This window comes from Manacus vitellinus, unplaced genomic scaffold (genome assembly GCF_001715985.3).
Source record: "Manacus vitellinus isolate BGI_N305 unplaced genomic scaffold, ASM171598v3 scaffold_8_pilon, whole genome shotgun sequence".
Taxonomy (NCBI): Eukaryota; Metazoa; Chordata; class Aves; order Passeriformes; family Pipridae; genus Manacus; species Manacus vitellinus.
In genome coordinates, this window is record NW_021940864.1 from 3,060,782 (window position 1) to 3,082,846 (window position 22,065).

The window sequence follows — 22,065 nt, forward strand, 5'->3', positions numbered from 1 at the left end:
GAACACCTTGAGGAGTATGTGTTTTAGGGCACTGTGAAAAAAAAAAGGTGGAGGGAAGAAACACAGCTCATGCAAGGACTGTTTTGATGGAACCCACAGGATGGTGAAATGGAAAGCCCAAGCCAAGGATGACACGTGGCAAGAACAATCATTTCAAATCAACTACTTCATTCTTTGTGGCCTTCTCTTCCTGATCCTGATTCCCTCATACTTTCTTCAGCTTTCCAGAAGTTGCTGCTTGCTTCCCCTCCTCTCCTGCCCAGCTGCTCGAAACAGAAGCCTGTGTGCTCTCTTACTCTCCTGACCCAAGCAGAGAAGCCCTCCATGGATATCCACAAGGCACTCCTCATTTTCCTCCTCCAGTCCCCCATGACAGTCTGATTGTCAATACTCAATAGCCAGCTCTGCTGCCCCATTCGACTTTCCAGAATTCCATTCTCAGAAGAGAGCTATCAATCAGTTATGGAGCCCTTAACACAGCAGGCCTCTGACCTACAACTGGTACAACTTAATTGGGGTATGTGACTAAATAACAGTCATCACATTCAGTCTTATGATCCCTGCAGACAACTAAAGGCTCTGCCTGAAGAGGGGAAAGTAAAGAAAAAAAAGGCATGTAGCAATACCACCTCCTTCCCTTGCAATGAATAGCTTATAGAGAAGCAGGCATGATCTAACATGCCTGCTGTGGTCAAGCTGAATGTCCTTTACAACAGGTTTTTCCTTGGAAGAGGGGGAGATGATTTGGCTCCTACATCTGACAGTGTCTGCGATTTAATGGAAACATACTTGCATCTTCTACAGAACTCAGTAGTCCCCTCACATCACCAGAATATCAGTACTTTTCTTAGGCTCTTATTTAAATTAGTCCTGTGTAAGACACAAATTTCAGTGCTATTATCCTATTCAGTACAAAGAAATGATGACAAAGAAATGCTATCTGATGCAACACAGCAAACAGCATCCAATCTTCTAAGCCTAACATTAACTTCCTACCCTTAGGCTTTCCTTCTTTCACAATGTCCTTCACTATTGACAATGCAATATACTTTATAAAAAAGGAATTGTATACAATACTTTTTTTTCACTGATAAGCTAGTTCTGATGTGTTAGCTGCTACAAGACCACATAAGCCACACTTGCAAATGCAGAACCTTCATAACATTTGAATTGCTGCCACAAATCACCCGTCAAATTTTACATCTCTGCATAAAAAAATAAAGTGCTTTTCCTTCCTTCTTTACTTTTGTCTTAACATTTAAATGCAAGACCAAGTTTATTCTTGTCTTGCCCAGTTAAGCACAGAAAGTAGAAGCCATGTGTCTTTGGAAGCTGAATGAAAGCCATTCTGCCTTTTACTGAAAAACCAAACACTGCAGGAAGGCAATTAAATCTAACACAACTTTTAGTGATTATTTTTTAAACTTACTAGCAATATAAATTGACTAGATACAGAGCTTTGGGACTTGAATAGTGTGCCTAATCAGTAAAGTGGGATGTTTTTCTTTTTTCTGTGATTTCTGATGTTTTTCTAAAAGTGATGTCACAGAGATTTACACCCAATAAATGCATTTACGCCAGAGCTGTATTAACACTACAGATCCTAAAGGTTCTATATGAATTTAAGTTCCATATAGCAAAAAAATAGCAAAAGCTCTTTTTAAATTTAGAAAAACCCCAACCAACCAACCAAACAACTCGTCGTCCAACAATCTCTTTCATCTGCAACTGCTGGACACAAGAGAGACAGAACAGATAATTTATTAGAGGTCTATTTCACCATTACACTTTTAAAGAAGAAACAAAAGTGATGCTTATAATCAAATTAAGGTAAAAACACGTTTAAGAAAGGCTTAGACATCAATCAGTTTAGCTTCTGGTACATAAAAAGATACAGGATACTAACCATAGAATGAAAAGCAAATTAAGTTACTATTCAATTGAAAAGACACTGGAATCTGTGTATGTCTGATGATGCTTGAGTCTTGTGACTGCTTCAATTTATTTATTTTTAACCCACATACCTAACAGCAATAATTTATGCACAAATAACTAAAATATCTGGCAACCATATCTGTTTCAATTAAACTGATTAGAGTTTTCTAATAAACAAATGACTTAAAATAGTAATATGAATAATAAACCAAAACACAGTAATCTGTGGGAAATATCCTTTTACCTTGCTGCAGGTCAGATTATGGATCATTTGCTCTTTGGGTCATCTTAGATTATTTGTGTAATCACCCATCACTGAAACGTGCCTTATTTAGAACAAAAATAAATTAGTTTAAAGGGATATATAAAAAAACCAGTTCTTGTTGAGAAACTATTTTGATTATTCTTTCTTCAGCTGCCCAAAAAAAGGTTTGGTTTATTTGGTCTAAATCACATCTCCTTTCAACCACAAAGATCTTACCAGCAGGTAATTTCCTCTTAGACTGCTCCTTTCTAGTTCTACATGTGCCTGACTTTAAAAGGTCCTTTCCCCTCCCTTACAAATCACTCCTCCATTACTCTCAGCTGGGCACCCCTTTGGAAAGGTGTGGTTGCCTTCTCACCTCACTGCCACAGACAAGGGAGCAGGCAGAGGTTCTCTGTTCTCAGCAAGATCAGCTTAGAGATGCACATCCTCACTGGCACCTCATCAGCTTAAACATGACTAATTTACACTACATCCACAGACAAATGCACAATGTAAAGGTCACTTACACCTGTCAAATCGGGACCACAACCTCCCTCAAGAACATACCTCTTTCAGCAGCAACAGTCACAGCAGCGGTGTAGAAACAGATAAAATATTCTTGCACAGGATGTCTTTTTTTAATACAAATATTGACAGATATTCCTTGCGGAGGAGACATAATTTAAATTGTATAGTAGAGATCTGCTCTGCTGAGTGAGCTTTGAGACCTCCATCAATACCCACTAACCTCTATTTTACTCGTGTTATAAGGCCTATAAGCTTTTAATTTATGACAGGGAAATGACAAATTGATTTTCCAGTTATTAATCCTAGTGACAGAGCCAGTTCCTAAAGCCTTCCCATTCCCTTTGAGTACAAAAGGGCACAGGCCATTCAATCTAAGGGTTGCAATTGCCTCATCAGGACTTTCTGCATTTCTATTCCCCAACACAGGGTGCACATGCAGGGTGTCACAAAGAAGCCTGCAGCGATAAGTATTTCTCCCCAAGAATAGAACATAAGTAGGAGACTCTGCTCTCTGGCTGTCAGCTCACCAGCCTGCTGAACACCCAGGAGGATCAAGGCCAGGTCCTTGGAAGTGAGCGTTGCCCCGCTGGCACAAAGAAGGGGTGAAAGTCCTTGCAAATGGATTCCTGGCGTTATCTTTTCCCTGTGCAACTGGAGATACAGCAGCAATTTAAAATGAGTGAATCCATAATAGGAAGGAAGGGCACAGGAAAAAAGCACAAGGGAAAAGGTGTTGGCAGTCACACAAATTCAAGAGGAAAAACAATTGCAGGGTTTAACTGCCTTGTTCCTGCTGAGCAAGCAAGCCTCAAGAGACGTTTTCACCTATTTCCTTCCATTGCTCAGGAATGAGAAAGGGCAAACTGTACATTTTAAGGGACAGTATGCCACATGTATCCCTGTCAGGCACCCTGGATCTACCCTTAGCAAATGCCTGTGCCAAACAATAACTGCCTGGTCTCGGGGCTGCCACTCGAGGAGCTGACAAGTGTGAGAGCAGCAGCATGGCCTGACCCTGACAGGGGTGTTGGGGAACTGGGGATGCACTCAAGTAGCCCCATAGCATCACTCTGTAACTGCAGGGCTTTGGGGTCCATCCCATCTGATGAACCTCAGTCACCTGCAAGTGAAGCAGTGAGGAGAACAGCTGGGCAGCATGCCAGCTCCTCTCCCTGCCCTGAGACGCAGCCTGTGTTCATCAGGGACCTCCTTTTAATTTCAAGCTACTTAGTGCAAGTTAGTTTATCTCTCTGTGTCCTTCCTCCGCACCAGCAGGTCTCCTTGGTGTACGCCCCCCCGACCTTGAATTCACTGACAGGAAGGCTGCTGTTCCCTCACAGCGACGACGTTCAGTCGCAGGGCTCCAAGGGCTCCTCAGAGCTTGCTGCCAGCAAGGAAGTCTTCAATGTGGCCAATTTCTCCCCAGCACCCAGGGCAAGATCGCAGGGGTGGTACCTGCTGGGCAGGGTCAAGTGTGGCTCATTCCTTCAATGCCCACCTTGGCGGAAAAACACTCAGGTTTCCCCTGGGAGGGGCTATTAAGGTTAGATTGCATTCTGAAGAAAAGAGTTTTGGAGGAGCCCCACCGGAGGCATGATTTCACAGGTTCAGTAGAAAAGGGAATAGCCCCCTGGGAAGAGTGCTGGGGCCTGGATGCCCAGCGCAGGGCGAGCTGCCTGCCTCCCTGTGGAGCTCTCCTCATGCCAGATGCACTTAAATTAATCCTCTGGGGAGTGAGCCACTGCTGGATGGGCCACTGCTTAGAGAAAACAGCAACACAACTATTCATCTATTTGTTAAAAGAACCTTAAAAATGACAGCATCTGCTTTATATATACCCAGCTCCTCAGCGTGCACCAGGGACTGAATCACCAAAATCTCTGACAGTTGCTTTGTTCGGTGGAAATCAAACTACAAAGAAGAGGGCCAGGACTCCTTCATCAATCAATTATAAGCACAGTCTTTCAAGACAGCTACAGAGAGAGGTGTGAGGAAGGGGTGCTGGGAGAACAACGAGCAATAGCTCTCCTTTCCATTCCTCCTGCTCCAAGAAGTGACAGAGCTCATTCTCCACACAAGAAATATTTGCCCACCAAGTCTCCCATGCATGCAGCAGAAACAATACATGACAGTGCACTTCTGATGCCAGTTCTGGCCAAAAAAAATGAAGTACTGACTAACAGCGATTGTTAGAAAACATGCTCCAGTTGGCACAAAATAGTGGTTGGATGAACTGTCATATTTTGACAATTCATACAAGAGACCTCTTGCATGAATTTTGAGAGATCTCTAGAGAAGATGAATACTTGAGAGACAGGGAGAAGAGACATTTGTTTTCTAACTGTATGTTTTATTATTGAAAAAATGTTGAGCTGTCATAGGCATATTATCTGCAGATGAAAAACGATATAAGGAAAACAATAACTTGAAAGAAAGTAAAAATTTCTCCCTAATAAGATTTTTTTCTTCCTTCTTGCTTAGCACAGCCTTCAGTTTAGCGAGACAGATGCTGCTTTTCCTGATTTTCCTCCCTTTGGATTTCAGCAACATTGCACATGGCAAAAATACCATATAATTGTTAAACAAGAATCCTTGCATGTGTATATGGGGTCACAGCATCTGCTACTTTAATGTATTAATTCAATTCTATTAATGTGGTGTGAGTAACTGCTGTTAATCGAAATCTTGCCCTATTCTATTCACAATGTTATTTCCAAAACCATATTAGAGTACTTCTAGAATTGCAAAAAGGATGTGTTTGAGTTAAGGTGGTACATCACTTTTCCAATATCTTTACTAAGAAAGCATTGATTGTTTTTTCCTCTGGGATGAAGTAGCATTCTCCTTGTTCCTCTCCTGACTTTATCTCACTTTCTGAACAGAACTTGCTGTAACAATCAGTTCATATCCATGCATGCTGAGCCAAGAATCATGATAGCTTTATTATTCTGAAGATGTCAGTATTAGTCTGATTTGCTGCAGAATTATCAAACAAGTAGTCATGGGAACCTAACCATAACATGAATTCATCTGGATGGTGCCCTCTTTCTCTCCATCCTCCCTTTCGTTTGATGCTCAGACTCATGGAGTTTTGTGTCAGCAGTATCTACTTGGTATCCAATACACATGAATGAAATGGTATCTCGAATACATGCATGAGTATTTGAATTCAGCAAGTTGCACATGACCCACCAGAGAAAAAAAAATTTAATAACCTGACACCTTGCTGAGCAGCTGCTGTGCCACTGAGCACGAAACACGCAGCGAGAATGACCCCAAATTATTCCACAGTAAAGTAAGTCCAATGAATTTTTATTTTTTAGTTAGCAAACCCAATTCAGGAAATTAGGAACTCATTACAGATGATATTCCATTAGAAAGTGTAAAGAAAACCCCCAACAACCCTGTCAAATTAGTTTTCTGAAGACAGAGAGCTGAGCAAAATTATTAATAAGTTGTTAATAGAGGCCATCCTTTGGATTGGGCTTTTAGTACCTATTAAATCAAAGCTGTGAACGATTATGCATTCTTGTAGGTATGTGTTCCTCCCCTGCTAAACTCACATTTTCTAGACATTTTTAAGCACACTAGTCATTTGGTAGCCAAATTACCCTGACTTTTAGTCCCAGTTAACTTTGGAATACAAAACATCACTATTTCCTAAACTTCAGAGGGAGGGGAAAAAAAATCTGTAATCTATATTGCAGAAGCCTGAGAGAGGGACTTTTGCACAAAGCTGGTTCAGAATAGTCAAAGAGTTTCGCTGCTACTGGACAGACAATCTGGCAAAGAGACACACAAACAGCACAGTGATATAAGAAGAGTTAAAATGCAAAAGGCATCTCCTGTTTCCTAAATGATCCAACATGGCAACACTTATGCCTGTTATTCTCATGAAATGTGTTCTTCTTTCAAAACAGAGTTTAAGTGGGTTGAATTGAATTTGATTTTTTCTCCAATCAGTAGCACTTTCCACAGTTGCCACTATACCCTGCCAGGATCGTGCTCCAGGTTCACTGTTGTTGGGTTGGCTCAGGGGGATGCAGAGGATGGGGCAGAGAGAGGTGTGTTAACTGCATGAAGGTTTACAGGCCTAAAGGGGCACCTGTCGTCTGGAAACCCTGTTACAGAAGCTTAATAGATTTTATGTGGTGGACAATTGATTTCTTATACAATACCTGTACAGAAGAGAAAATTAACGTTCAACCAACCAGGACAAGAAATGTAATATGTGGCTGAGTGCAGTTAATCATGTAAGCCTCAAGACAGAGATCCATCAGATCTGAAAATGGGAGATTAATACATTACCATAAGTCCACATATGCAGAATGCATTAAAAGTTTGTTCTAGCCACAGGAAACAGTCTGAGTGTACCTCATGAGAACAAAAAAATACATAAAAATGTGAAGATTTAAAGTCTCTTCCTGTCCCTCAGGTTGAATTCCCAAATAATTTTGACTTCGCATCCATTTTTTTTAGCTTTTATTTTCTGAAAGGCGGATGGTTTTTGCATCTTTGAGATGACTGCTTAGATGGAGACAAATCTAGAAATCTCTAGACAAAATAGAAAAAAAGTCTTGTGAATTCATCACTCAAGTATCCTGTTGTGCCACTGATTATCTTTTGGGATTGCTGCATATGGTTTCAAAGATATCATCAGGCACTGTCCCTGCCAGAACTACCAGAGGCAGTCTGTTAGAATTTTTAATTCTGAGCAAAAGAAAAGAGAACTTATTTTGGCAGAGGAAGAGGGATATTACATGTCAATTTACTCACTCCTTCAGTCAGAGATTTCTCCAATTGCAGAACATAGGGAAAAGGTAATTAAGACAAGTAATATTGCCCCACTCTAGCAATGTCAGCCAGCTAATTAGATGGGTCCCATCAGATGATTAGGCAAACAAAGTTTTGATAGAAGTTTTACTGAGCACTCTGTAATCAGTCATGCTGGGAGAAGTGAGGAAAGCTTCTGACAGAAGAAGAAATCACTCTAGTAGTAAAGGACTGCTGGGTTTTATTTCTGCTCATGATTTATCGTGTGATTTTGGATTAACCACTGTGTGTCCTGGGACAAGAGTACTCACTTAGAGTTTGGATGGTGTAACTTTGTCTTCTTCCTTGCTCTGCTGAGTCTGATGACCTTCACAGAGCCTCGTACATCCAGGGCCAATAATCAGCTACTGAAAGGCACTGTCCACCCCTGTCATGTACATAGTTCTGGACAGAAATCCAGATCCCTGGGAAGTTTGCTAATAGACATTCAGGTGGGTGGTATGCAGAGGAATAGAGGTTTTAAGAAGTGCCCTCTCAGTCTTGAGCTATGTTTACAGGCTCTACTCCACATATCCACATCAGTCCTCTTTGTGTTGCAAATCTGAAGTGGCAGGAGTGTTCCAGCCTGAAATGAGTGACTTTGAGGGCTACTGCTACTCCTTTAATTTAAAGGAGGTTCTGCCAACTTTTGTAAACATTAAATTGCAAGGCTAAAAAATCCTCAAATTACCACTGCTTATCTTCAAGATTCTCCAGTAGTTTCAAGGTGCGTGTCCTGAATTACACCTACTGAGGGAGAAAACAGTTTAGACTTGTCCTGACTGAAGATTGTATTTTGTGTAACACCTCATCAAATTCTTGCCTTTCCTTGCAAAACAGGTGGTTGGAATATGGTAGAATTTGGTCTTGTGCAACCAGCTAAAATCATCATAAATCATTTCTGCTTAGATGCAGCACATTTATCTCCATGTGATGCTGTCAGATGGAATCAATGCATTTAAGTTTTAAGAACAAAGCCTTCCCTTAGAAAAGTATTACTGGGAAACTGAAAGAGTTTAGGAAGAAGTAATAAAGGGTAAATTAAAAATCATTCTTGCAACTTCTGAGAAAACCAAGTAAGGGAAAAAAGATTGTACTACTGTAGCTTCCAAAATGAAATTGGTGTGTCCTCATCATTCAGGCAGATACAACAGCTAGGAGCAGATATTGTATGCCAGTGGAAGGAATATATATTGCACACATAAAAGGCTGCAACATAAATTTGAAGAAATATGGGACTCCTTCATATAGGTAGGTCAAACTTTTCCCTCAAGCAGATAATTACAGGCTTGGGGTGAGTAAATCTTATTAGCCTCTCAGCACCTTATCTCCCCTCATGGAGACTGGTAGTAGATATATAGTAGATATATTCTACTTCAGTCACTTTCTGGATTGCACGTTAGATATTGCCTTATGCAGTCCAGTCCTAACTAGGACCATTGTACTTCACAGTGGAATGGCTACGGATGGCCCGTAAACAGGTCATACCAGAGAACGGAGGAAAACAGATTCCCAGATTTTGGAATGGGTGGGTGTTACAAAAGGAGATGGAAAGAAAAAAGTTCAGTACACAGCTCCTCTCTTTATGATACCACTGGATTCCAACACACCACTCAAATGTTACAGTCTGGGACCTTGTTTTTGAGTGAGCAGGGCAGGCTGGGGCAGCCCAGGTCACCAGGCACCTCCATAGAGATGGCCAAGGTCACCTCAGGCTGGGCTGGGCTGGGCTGAAATGGGACTCCTGGGCCCATGGGCATGGTGGGAGAAGGCTCCAGGGGCAGCTGGTAAGGGACAGTAAGGCTTATTAGTGCCTCCAGATGCTGACAGTACGGATATTTTACCACAGATCATTTGACCTGTGTTGTTTTACTCCAGTGTTATATCAATAACCTTAGGCAGACAGTTACAGCCTCTCGAGGATAACATATCCATGCTACTCACTGTGTCGTCCTCTATGGGAGAAGAAAGGGGATGTGTCTCTCATGACCCAGGTCAAGTTCCAAGCAGAGTAACCAGGAGGAAGAGAAGAGCTCCTTGACGGGTGATCCGAGGTGCTCAGACCTTTCAAAAAAAAAACACAAGAGAGAAAACCCCATTATGTATGACGTACCTGCAACACATCAAGTGCAAAGATCTTAAACAACTTTACAGACCACATGCAGCAAGCACTGATATTCAACTACTTGGTTCTTCCTTCCTGATACAGGAATGCACAGGGAGACAGGAGACTAATTGCCTTACATTGCAAAATTATCATCACCTAGAAAAACTGTCAAATTTCATCTCCCACTTATTTGAAGTTCTCTTTGACCTTTCAGTCCCCCAGTTTGTCTGGGTTTTTCATAAGTTTTGCTGGCATGAGGAGATCTTGCACACATGTACCCATCTTCTGTTCAACAACCCAGTGCATCTCAAAGATGCTTTTGGTGATTCAAACACTACAGTGGCCCAGAACAGGTGAGGTTCTGTACAAACCTGCACTAACTCTGCAGGACCATGATAATATTAGAGCTGATCAGAAACAGTATGTGAAATAACATATGAGACCAACGAGCAAAGTAGAATTCTGCAAGCTTTGAGAGTACAAATTTTGTCCATGAATGTTCAAGTTGGGTTTTCTGAAGACATCAGGATCTTGAGCATGCTGATCTCATTTTTTGAGGTTCTCGGGGGAAAGTAGGATTTAACTTTGTAAAAATACAGGAAGCCAAAACTTGCGTTTGGGAGCTTTGATGGATGGAAAAAATAAACCTCTAGATTTCTGATTTCTCACAAGCCATAAGGAATTTGGCGTTCAGAGAGAAAATAAAAAGTACATTTTTGATCCATTAACAAATATTTTTGCCAAGTAAGAACTCTTCAGTTACTTCCTTGAATTCTTTAAGTGCAATGCTAAATTTTGCTGTAATAATAGCAAAAAAAAAAATTGGTGATAACTCTCAATAAAAAGTTTGGAAAAACTTTCTGTAAAAATAGGCATTCACTAACATAATAATTGATTCAGAGTGTTGATGAACTGTTCTGTTAGATGAATAAATAGTAACTGATAATAAAAGACATATTCAAGAGGATAATAGTAAACAAGGTAAACGGCTGAAGACTTCGGGGAAACCCTGCTTTGATTGTAAAAGCTCTGCTTAGCCCTGCTTTCTACTTCCACTGAAGTAAAACTTGAAAATTTCAGAGGGACTTGTCAGAAGCTTAAATACCAAGTGTTAGTTGTGCCCTATCTTGTTCTCAATGCAATCTCATTTTTAGCATACTCTTGTAACTGAATAACTATAGCAAAACCAAGAGAAAAATAACCATTCTTATGTAAGAGCTGTAACTCTTGCTCATTGCTTAGAGCAGTAATCTTCTAGATAAAAATGAACTCCACACTGTACTGTAAAACATTCTTGAGTGGAAAAAAATTAATATCCCTAATGGCTCAATTAAACCTGGTCTCTATGCTAGGTTATGGTGCAATAACTAAATGCCCATTATTGTTGTCTGGAATACAGGGACACAGACAATCAGGACAGTGAGTTATGAGTGTAGGTGGCAAACCTACTGTCCTGCCTTCAGCTGTCACTGACAGGTAACTACAGAATAATCTGTATACTGGCTTTTCCTTCCTAACATCAAAACATGGTTGACACGTCTTTCAGCAGCCCCTGATAAAGCTGGTTGTGGCAAATAACGCCAGATTTCACTAGAACACTTATAATAGTTGATAAAAGCAGGGTTTTTTTCCCTACAAATGTGCTTCACTTTTATGCTAATATAAAATAATCAATAAAATAAGAATATTAATAAAAAATGAGTTCCTGAAATAAGCTGGTTTTCAAAGTGTTTTGTGTGATGTGAGATGTCTGACCAGTATCAATATCTCTGTTACACAACACCTGTACCCAATGACTCTTCCAAAATGGGGAATGATTTAATATCCTTAATGAAGATTATGGATCTCCCAAAAAACAAGAACTCCAAGGCCTCTTTACCCCAAACAGACCCAAATGCATGCAGATGTCATTCATTTTGCACTAACAGAGAGCCAAGACTTGGGGTTGCAATCCTGAGAAAACTTCACACAAACCTGAAACACTGACCTGCTTCCCACCTCTATTCTCACGGCAAAGTAATCTGAGAGAACGACACCGAGGGGCATTTCTCTTCCTAGTGCTTCAGTCACAGAACTCAAAATTAAATCTCTGAAACTACCCTGACCAGCCTTACCTGGGAATCAGTACCACAGAGATCAGCTACACTACTCCAAATTCCCTGGCACCTCTCACGTTTCCAAAAATGCCTCTCCACAGCGCATTCTTCAGAAATTGTGCCCACCTTCAGCCCCAGCTAAGTGGAAATGTTCCCTCTGGTGCCAACGTGTGCAGTAAATTGAGATAAAAAATAAAGTTGGACATCTGAGCAGAGAAGACAAGGCAGTCCAGGCACATGAACCTCCCCTCTATCAGCAGCAAGAGGTGAATAAGAGATAACATAAAAAATTGAAAGTTTTTCTCTATTTTTAAAGAACAGTATGGATTCAGTTCAGTTCACTTTAACATAATAACTTTTTTTTTTCATATTCTTTAGGATTAATTTTGGAACTTCAACTCAGATGATTTGCTTGGGCTATTGGTCTGAACTCGAAGACAAGAAGATTGTATCAGGAGTTATGAATCTTTCCCAATTAAGTTATCTTCAGAGAAAGATGCTGGGTAAAAGGTTTTTGTATAGCCAAGAGGCTACTCTTCACAGTGAGGAATGATTTGATTTCAGAGTGAGCTATGGGTTAGGGAAAGAAGAGACCTTTCTTCTTCCCCCTCCAGGGCATTTTATGTCCAGAAAGGTAATAACAGAAGATTTTTTCAGCTAAATAAATGCTTCTTGTGCAACGAGGATAATGCAAATGTAGACCACACTCTAGTCATTTTACAAAATAAAGGGGTTTTCCCCTCTTCAAAACAATTTAAGCCAGAAGGCACTGAGAAAATTTGTCTCCTTCTTTTTAGATATGTTAACCTCCCATTCCAGTTGTTTGTACCACGGTACTCTGTCACTTGTCAAAAGCAACCCTAACCTTTAAAAGAAATTAATGGATTAGCAACTGAAAGCTGACAACTCCATTTTTGGTAGACAGAAGTATGGCAAGGTACAACAGAGGTTTCTTTTATATTCCTGCCTAAAGACATATGCAGGGCCAAATCCTGACCCAAGGTGCTCCATCACAGCAAGAAACATGCACCTGAAGAGAACATATGACATTTCTGTTTTTTAAACTTGTGCAAAGGAATCTCCTTAGGGGATGTGAAATTCATTCAGCTCACCAAGAGTTCCAGTAAAAGAAAATAGAAAATGCCTCATGTACTGAAGTGAAGCCTCAAGGCTACAAATTCATTAAATAAAATATTTATGTATTATTTTAATGAAAAATACCTCTTTAATAGAACAACGTGTTCACATAAAAGTGGAACAACAAAAAAAGCTTTCTCCTGGGTAATTTTTAAACAAACAGGATTTACTCCCTTTTTTGTCTTTTCTGGAAGAAGGAAGAAACATCCCCAGCAATTAACACATAGTTTTCTAAAGTTCCATGCAGTGTAGAAACGTAAACGAATTTTTACCAAAACACTCAAGCTTCCTTTAACCAAAAAACGCATCTACATGTAACTGAATATTGCTTATTACTACCTTTGGATATTGCTTCTTTATTCAGCTTTCTCACTTTGTTGAGCTGTATTATTCACTGTTTTTTAGGGGCAAATCTGAGGTGACAAACCAGCATGTACCTGTCCTCTAGATTTCAGAGTTGCAATAGATGTGAATGATAATAACTGAGATCAATACCTACTTTCAGCTACATCTGCATCTAAAAAAATACCTCAAAATCATTCATGTTTGTTTGTGTGGAAATCATAAGTCAGTTTTAGTAGTATTTGTGGCTCTGATTTATAACAGCAATCAACAGAGCAGTTATTAGCAATTATTAAAATAATGTGCTTAGAAACAGCCGCCATTAAGATCTGGATTTTCCAATCTCTGGAAAAGCCTGACATTTCAGAAAAGGTTATTCCAGTTCTAAGTAAAAGGTGCAATTTCCCACAGAAGGATATTACGCCATAAAGATCTGGATTTTCCAGTCTCTGGGAAAGCCTGACATTTCAGAAAAGGTTATTCCAGTTCTAAGTAAAAGGTAGCAATTTTCCACAGAAAGAATATTACACAGTTATCTTTCCTCTATTAAGAAAAGGAAGGACTAAACTACTCAGAACCAAGGCAACTTTATTTCATTGAAACAAAAAAATCTTACAGAGAGCTGACTGCCCCAGGTAAGGAAACCTCTGTAGGCTTCTAAGAACCAGAGACAGGCCAAGGACATCCTAAGGAAGAGGCAGATGCAACACTGCAGGACCCTGAAGCTGAACAACTCTATCTTGCAAAAGAGGTCTCAAGACCCTGGCATTTAAGAAGCCCTATCTGGCTATGAGCAGGAAGGTGTTTGGGCTTGCTTCTGTCTAGCTGAAAGTGAGAAGTCCAGAGGTCCTTGACAAAGGATTGCTGATCTCCTAGCTCCACAGAAGTTCTTAGTTTCACTTTTTTGGGAAGGCAAAGGTATGCAAACTAAGGGAAAAAGATTGCCTGAGAATTCCCTCTCAAATTCACAACTGATCCTCACAATCACACTAGCAGTACTCGCACCACCTCTAAGAAGCTTTCATTTTCCCCCTCTTCCCATCTTCAAACATATTCAATCATCCATGAAAGTGCAAAATACACATTATATCAAGGTGAACAAGCAGCATCAAAAACAACAAATAGCCCAAGTAAAAGCTTTGTGAATAATCCATAGACTCAACTATGCTCATACATATGCTCATTGTCTATATGACATTCAGAAGCAAAATTCAAATTCTGTTTACGGTGTAGCTGGAGAACAAGGCAAAGGGCAAGCTCGTTCCATGCAGTTTCTTGCTCTGAATAGTTGGTGAGCTTTACTTACACTAATGGGTGGATGTACTCCAGGGTTTCTTTTCACAGACCTTTTTTTCTACAGTACACTGACAGTCTGTCAAGTTTATCTTTTTCAGTTAAAAAATATATTTAATAATGCATTATGTTACAATGATTTTATGTCATATTGAAAGCCTGATGAGTGCAAATAAATGATAGTATGTGTGTGCCACAGAAACTGTGTTGGATTGCTGCAGAGAAGAAATTTGCATTCAGTGGGCTGTAGCAGACCTGTGGATAGTGAATTCAGTCAGACATACTACATGAGGCATAGAAGTGATGAACAACGCTGGCTGGCAGATGCTTGATGAGTAAATTTGGGAATAGCATACACTTCCTGTACATGAAGCATGTGTCACTAATAAAATTGTATTTAACTCATCAACTGAGTTATCATTCTGGCCCTAACTATTACTTTTTTTTCCCCCCTTTGTAAGGCTTATTTAAAATTTTCTTTCAACCTCTTTCTGTTAGCCATGTATTTTTTCCCATCTCCTTTTCACAGGGAATATTAACTTTGGATTGAAAAAACCCAAATGCCTCAAAACTGATGAGTTCAATCAGCAAATAGGTGCTACACAGCCCTGACTAGAAGTACAAACTGCTGTTGTATCTTGCCTTCTACTGACTAGGCAGTTCCCCTACCTACCACATCCAGTGAACATTAATTGATGCAAGGAGACTGTGCTAAGTCTGGGAGATATGGTCTGATCAGTGGACCATGGCTCTGGAGGAAGAGGTGCACAGAGCACCCAAACTGCAATTTGATCAAGGCACTGCAATAGGGAAATACTAACAAAGTATAACTTGTTGCTGCTCATTACAGGAAAATAAATAATCCACATTTTCCATACAAAGAGTATTAAAAAAAAAAGTTAAATGACCACGCTTATAATAACTAATATAGAAATTAATACTAAATATACTGCCATCTAGAGTATACTACCCCATCTCAGGTGCTGTGCAGCTGCTGAAGACTTGCCCAGTAAGACACCACAAAGTGGCAATGAATCACTCATAAAGAGCTCAGGGCCTCAGTTACAGACCAGACCAGGAATGGCTGAACGTTTGTCACTCATCTGTGTGCGCACAAGAAACCTTTAAAAAAATCCAGCAACAGACTGATTTTGGCTGCAACAATCTTTTACAGCACAATTAAGCACCTCTGTGGGCAACACAGAGAAAACAAAGGACTGGGTGTTAGTAATTGAACTGCTCTCAACTCTGGTTCATCTCCTCAAAAGTGAAGGCTGCCAGCCAGTACAGCGTCAAGGGATGTGTTTCTCCTGCTTGCCGAGCCTGCAGCTTTGCTAAACAGAGGGGAAAAGCCCTTCAGTGGCAAAGCTCCATGTACAAATACATTTTGGATGCTTATGCTTTGTATCAGTTTTTAGACATTTTGGGGTCAGAACTGGAAAAGGAGCGTTGGGGTGGTGATTTTGTGGGGCTGAGGTATTTCAACACACAACAATACTTGTCCTTGTCTTTGGACTGATAAATGCATCTGAATTTCTGACCAGATATGTAGTGAAAACCAGGAGCCATTACGTTTAGCTGTTTCCTGCAGCACAGACAGACCTCCAGACACTGCAGACAGCAAGAAAGTGCCAGATAGAAGTCTGTGGAATTGGTAACCTTTCTACTAAGGCACACTAAAGTACTTCAGGTTGCAGATGTTCTGAATTTTTTTCTGTACATGTGAAAATAAAGTGACCCTTCCACTGCTGTCTGTGGTATTCGTCTACCGTAGCTCAGAAAAACTTCCAACAAAACAACCAAGAGGCCCAAGAGACAGTACTAATGCTTGGTATCTGTTCATTCACAGTCATTGAGAGCCCTTCCAGCGCCTGCTGCACTGACCTCAGAAGGGTCCATTAGTCCAAAGGACTTCAGAGCAGCTGCTTACCAGTATGATTGCTACACAAGTATATATACTTTCGCTATATATATGTGTATATAAACACACAACATACTATAGCAGTGTGATCACTACACCAGTATATATGCTATACCAGCATGATTCTCATCTTTAGAACTGGGGTCCTGATGCCACATATTCCCAACGTCCATCTATTTGCATGTCTTGGATTACTCTTCTGCATGTTCTTTCCTCCAGTCTCTACCCAGTAACATAACCTCTAGAACCGTAGTGGCCAGACTTTCAAGGAAGATAAATACTTGTTTTGACAGTGTTTCAATAATCCATTAAACATACTGACTTCAAAACACACAGTGCTTCTACCTTGGAATTCCACATAGGTACACGTACACCCGGTTGGACTCTCTCATAAGATCTGCACACTTCCTATACAATTTTAAGCAGTGGGATTAAACAAATAAAAAGAAACAAACTCAGAAACAACCTCCTGCTCTTTATGCACTTAAAATCCTCTTTTGTGCAATATTGACTGAAGATTAAACCCCAATGCATACACAAACTCACACTACTAAGCAGTTCTCACTTTAACACAGCTGCAGATACTTAGATACTCAGTGGCTTGCAGTCCCTGCAAATTTTAATACAAGCTCGTATTTTTCTCAACATCTGCCTTTTGATCTGTCTTGTGCTTTAAGGTGTGGCATTCAATGCTCACTTATTTTTGTCTCTGTATTTCTTGTCGGTGGATAAAAACATATTCTTAAACATTTAAATGATGGGAGAATTAATATTTGAAGGTTTCAGTGAAGATCTGAACCTTTGTGGTCTGCAGGAGTCTTTTCACCCTCAGAGCAGGCAGCCTGATCACCTCCCACACTTTCATGCCATGTCAGTACCTCAGTCTCTGGAGACACTTGTAATAAAATTTAGGAAACATTTTTTTTCTTTCATATCCAGTAACTAAAAAATGCCTCCCTTCTCACTCAAAGCCATCTACAGTCAAACATGACCTGAGCATTTAAAACCCTTTCTTCCACTGCATTGCAGCACTGAACTTGAATGGGAGGTGAAGAGGAAACACAGTCCATTTTCACACACCTATTGCATATCAGAGGGAAGAACAAACTTTTTTCCTATGGTTCCTAATACAGACACGTGACAACTTAAAGGTCCCAGTTCAGCCTGAGTTAATCTGAGAAGCGTCTTTACTTTGCTTCAGCTGATTTAGGCAGGTTTACCCAGGAACCCTCACTCCCTGTATCCCATAATACTACTACATATATCTCTTTCTTTGTGAAAAAATCTTTTTTGGACACGTGCACCACCCTTCCTCCTCAAAGACCATGTCCAGAACACTCTCATCCACCACCTGGCATAAGCCCACCTTAGGTACAAGCTGGCCTTGTTTTGCTCCCAGGAACCATTCATCACTGCCAGCTGCAAATGGCAGCCAGTAAATACTGGTTATTTGGGAGGAAGCAACAGCAGTGGCATAAGTCAGACTTATTTTTTTCCTTGTTATTATCATTATTACTATTATTGCATCTCTGAAAGAAGGCAAATTCTATTGCTTACTGCATAAATGCAGGTGAAAGATCATGTTGGCAGAAGGCTCAACAATTGGCTCCATATATAGAAATACAAATCCAAGGGCTTTTTTTTTTTTTTTTGAATCAGTCATCCCTACCCATTCACATTGAAAATAGTCCCCAAGCAAAGGAAATAAAATACAGGAACTTCAGGTAAAAACTGGATATTTCCTGCACAAAAGAGGCAGAAATTCTGAAGTGATGTCTCCCATAGAAATTGTGCCTCAACTGTACCATGCAGACAGAGGGAACCCTTTCAGAAAGGTCACTGCAGCTGCACAGGCTTTGTCCACCTTTAATTGACAGAATAATTCTGAAATCTTGAAATACAAAGATGTCATTTTAGAAGAAGAAACTTTTTAAATATGCCCACCATATCAAAACATAAAATGAATGCTCAGAGGAATCAGATGAAGCCCTACATATGCACAACATACACAAACTGTGAAGAACTGACAGTTACGAATTTCCCACCATTTTTATGGCTAAACCCATTTATTTGCTGCATTAAGCATTTCTGTTAAGATACTGTGTTGCAGAATAGCAACAAAAAGTGCAAGGTGTTTTGGTACCAGAGAAAATACAAGACATTTGTTAGGGGTAGGCAAACTGCATTATTTCCAAAAATAGCAAAAGGGTGCAATGACTATTTCAATCTAAAGCACAGCTGTCTTGGCAGGAACAATAAAAACTACTTCATATTCCCTTTACTGGGAAAGATGCCAATGTGCTTATATTGTCTTGTTTCACTGTAACATTTAATTTCACTTAAGGTAAAGGACAGCATCTCTGACTACAACTGTGGGATATTTAAATGTGAAAGTACTTCTCAAGGAAGTTCTGCAAGTGCTGCCAAAATGAAGGCCGTAAAGGACCTGAGTGAGGCATGAGAAACCCCTGTCTTGACTCAGATAGACACCTCTAAATTAAATATGAGTAGACTGTAAAAGGGAAGTTGCTTGTCATTCTGTTTTTCAGGTGCAAAATTAAAATAAGCAGTATCTCTGGAGACATCCCAAGCTCTTTGGGATGTTTTGGGGTCCTTGGCACAATTTTGCTCTGTATAGCTGCTTTCCAAAGATCTTAACTGTTAGCTAGTCCACAGCGTTCATGTAAGAGAGGTCAGTGATGCTGGAAAGCAGCCCATACCACCAGCCACCTCTGTCCTCTGCTGGATGGCACCAGAGCAGTTCAGTTATGTGATACAAAGGGTGGTTCTACAGCTCAAGGTAAGACCTTGTTTGGGAGGCAGGATGGCCCAGATTCTCTCTGGCAATGCAAACTATGCTCCTGTTAAGTCCTACTTGGACTTGTAATTGGCTTCTGATACAAAGACAATCATCCAAATTTTCAATGGAAAAAAATGGACATAAGAATTATGTCTTATGTGTAAGGTCACTAATGAACCACGGGATTAAACAGCCTGCTCAAATGACACATTGCAAAATGGTAGCAAAGTTTAGAAAAGAAAACAACCTTTACTGTTTCCTTCTTCACAGAGGTCTCCACTTCTAGTTGTCCAGCCCTGCCTCTGCCAAACTGCTTTACTCTATCTTGTGAAAGTGAAATTCAGAGCATTTGGAAAAAAGCCAGTGTGAGGATGAGACTGTAATCTACACAAAAATAAAAGAAAATAGCCTTGCAGAAATACCTAGAAGGATGGTAAGATACCTTACAACAATTTTTGGTTTTCCCCAAGTTTATGTCTACCTAAATGCCTTCCTGCAACAGAGAAATATCTTTGCTTTTCTTCCTCCCAAAATCTGCACTGTTCAAATAAGAATTTCCCAAAGTGATTACCAAAAGGCCTGTAAAAGAAATGATTACAAATGGCTGAGTTAACTGCTATGGATGGTCTCATCAGTCATCATAATGTGATCTCAGCACGAGCCTCATCAGGACAGGCAACTTGTCATGACAGATGACACCTCTTTAAGAAGACTTGCTCCCATGGTTTTTCCCCAAGAAATTCTCCTGGGATAAGGTACTTGCAAATAGTGGTCCTTAAGCAATAATCAAGGAGGAATCATCACCAGCTGCCTTCAGAAGCTGCTTCGGTGATAGGGTTTGTTGAGTTTTGGGTTGTTTTTTTTAGTTTTACCGTTCGTCTCTGAGTGTGGAATTTTTTCTCTGTGTGCACATCTTGAAATCAAAGTACTTTCGGCAGCTGCTATAAAGGTGAATTTAGAGATGATGATAAGAGAGAAAAATTGAGAGAGAGGAGGCCTGAAAAGGCTGAGACAGCACTGCTAGCCTTACACTACTTTTCCGATCCCAGTCACAAATGCTGTAAAACAATTTCTAATCTATGCCTCATTTTCCACAATCTAGAAAAGGAAGAGTATATACTCTATTGTACTTCTGCTATGGAAACTGCTAAGTTGAATTTTTTTGAGTTATACAGCACATTCTGTAATGAACTAACATTCATACTAACAACCATTATAAATGAAGACCACAGACACTGTTTTGTGAACTGGATCTTGAGATCTAATTCCATTCCCACCTCTTCTTATCTGCAATGGAATCTAAGATAACTTGTGTAGCTTCTCCTTTTGCCTCTTTATTCTGGTACTTAAATGGAAGTAATGATGCTCACCGGGCTTGGGAATCCTTGAATAAAAAGTAGTAAATCTTTTTATGAACAAATGTCTAAGCAGGGTTTCAAAATGTAATTTCCCTTAAACTGTCCTGCTCCTCACACATAGAGTTTTTACTATGGCAACGGTAAAAAGCTTGTTTAAGAAGAACAGTTGGCTTCCTAATAACATACTTCTCTGTCACAGTGAAGAGGCAAACTATTTGCAATGAACAGTTAGCTCCTAAAATTTGGCACTTGTTGGGTGGTTGCAAATTGTTCATGGGCAGAATGCAGTTGATGAATACTTTGAAATTACTCAAATATTTACTGGGAACAGATTTCAGCCCTTGGGGCTTTTTGTTTGTTTGCTTTGTGTGGTACTCCAGTTATGCATCAGTTGGTCTTTCAAATGCCCGTGGTACACAATAGGTGCTGGATCAAAGCAGCAATATGAATTTCTGCTTTGCAGGAAACTCCATGATTTCTCTTTCTTTTCATTCCACATCTTGGAATAAACAAGAATAAATCTGAAGTTTCCTGGAATTAAAATCTTACATAGGAAAACAGCTGGGGAGCAAATGCTTATGTGTAAAGAAATTAAAATTAAAGTGTTTCATGCCAATTTCACAGTAAAGTATATTACAGTGTAGTTGCAAATGAAGTAAATTAACAAAATCCTTCATCATAGTAAGGTCAAAATATTTCATTTTGATTTTCTCCCTGACTGAAAAAGACCCTGGCATTTTGTGTAAATTGATATTCCCAGAGGAAGTCTAGTTTTCAAAATGATATTTCTCGATGGAAAACCTGCCATTAGAAAACAACTTAAGTAATTCTAATTCTTATGCATCTGACATGATATGAGTTTGCTATACTGCTGCCAGAGCATCTCTCTGAGAGTCCCCTGACAGGGACCTTGAACTGGAGAAGCCACTCAGAAAAATACTCATGGAGAGTCAACAAGGTCTTTTAGAGAATTTAGTAAAGAGAAAAACAGAATGAGCACAGCTATGGTAAGCTTATAAAAAATTCAAATTCAAATTTGACATCAAACTTCAGACAGATATTTATTCTTATTGACAGAGAGGGAGCTGCATGACAGAGACAGTCCAACACACTGTGGGAATCATGACAACAGAGTGAATCCCCACCAGAACGATGCACTGCTCCTTATATCCATACCCTTCTTTGATAACACTGTCAGGCAGTTTCAGAATGGAAAACACACACTGTTCGTTCCTTTGCCAAAAAAAATACTGGCCTTTCTGTTTACAAGCTACTCATGCCTGTAGTCCTATTTGCACCTGTAGTGGTCTTACAGTGCCAGCAGCTGATCCATCACTGGAGGCATTAAGCTGAACTGGCATGTGTGGAGCTGCAGGGAGCCACTCTATGTTTCAATCCCATCTGGGAGGCAAGAGCATTCAGACTTTTCATAATTTCTGGTTTTGAATTGGAAGAAGTCTTCTGAAAAAAATCAGTTTTACAAACTACT

General features: G+C 40.0%; 1 protein-coding gene across 1 annotated transcript in view; it reads right to left on the minus strand.

The window, feature by feature from the left end:
* ALK (ALK receptor tyrosine kinase) overlaps positions 1–9,911 on the minus strand; it is a 225,744-nt gene extending 215,833 nt beyond the window's left edge. The window contains exons 1-2 of the mRNA XM_018085039.3: positions 9,908–9,911; positions 9,467–9,586 (exon numbers count right to left, since the gene is read on the minus strand). Coding sequence (XP_017940528.2) covers positions 9,467–9,586; positions 9,908–9,911 — 124 coding nt within the window. The remainder of the gene's footprint in view (positions 1–9,466; positions 9,587–9,907) is intronic.
* Positions 9,912–22,065: the final 12,154 nt, after the last annotated feature.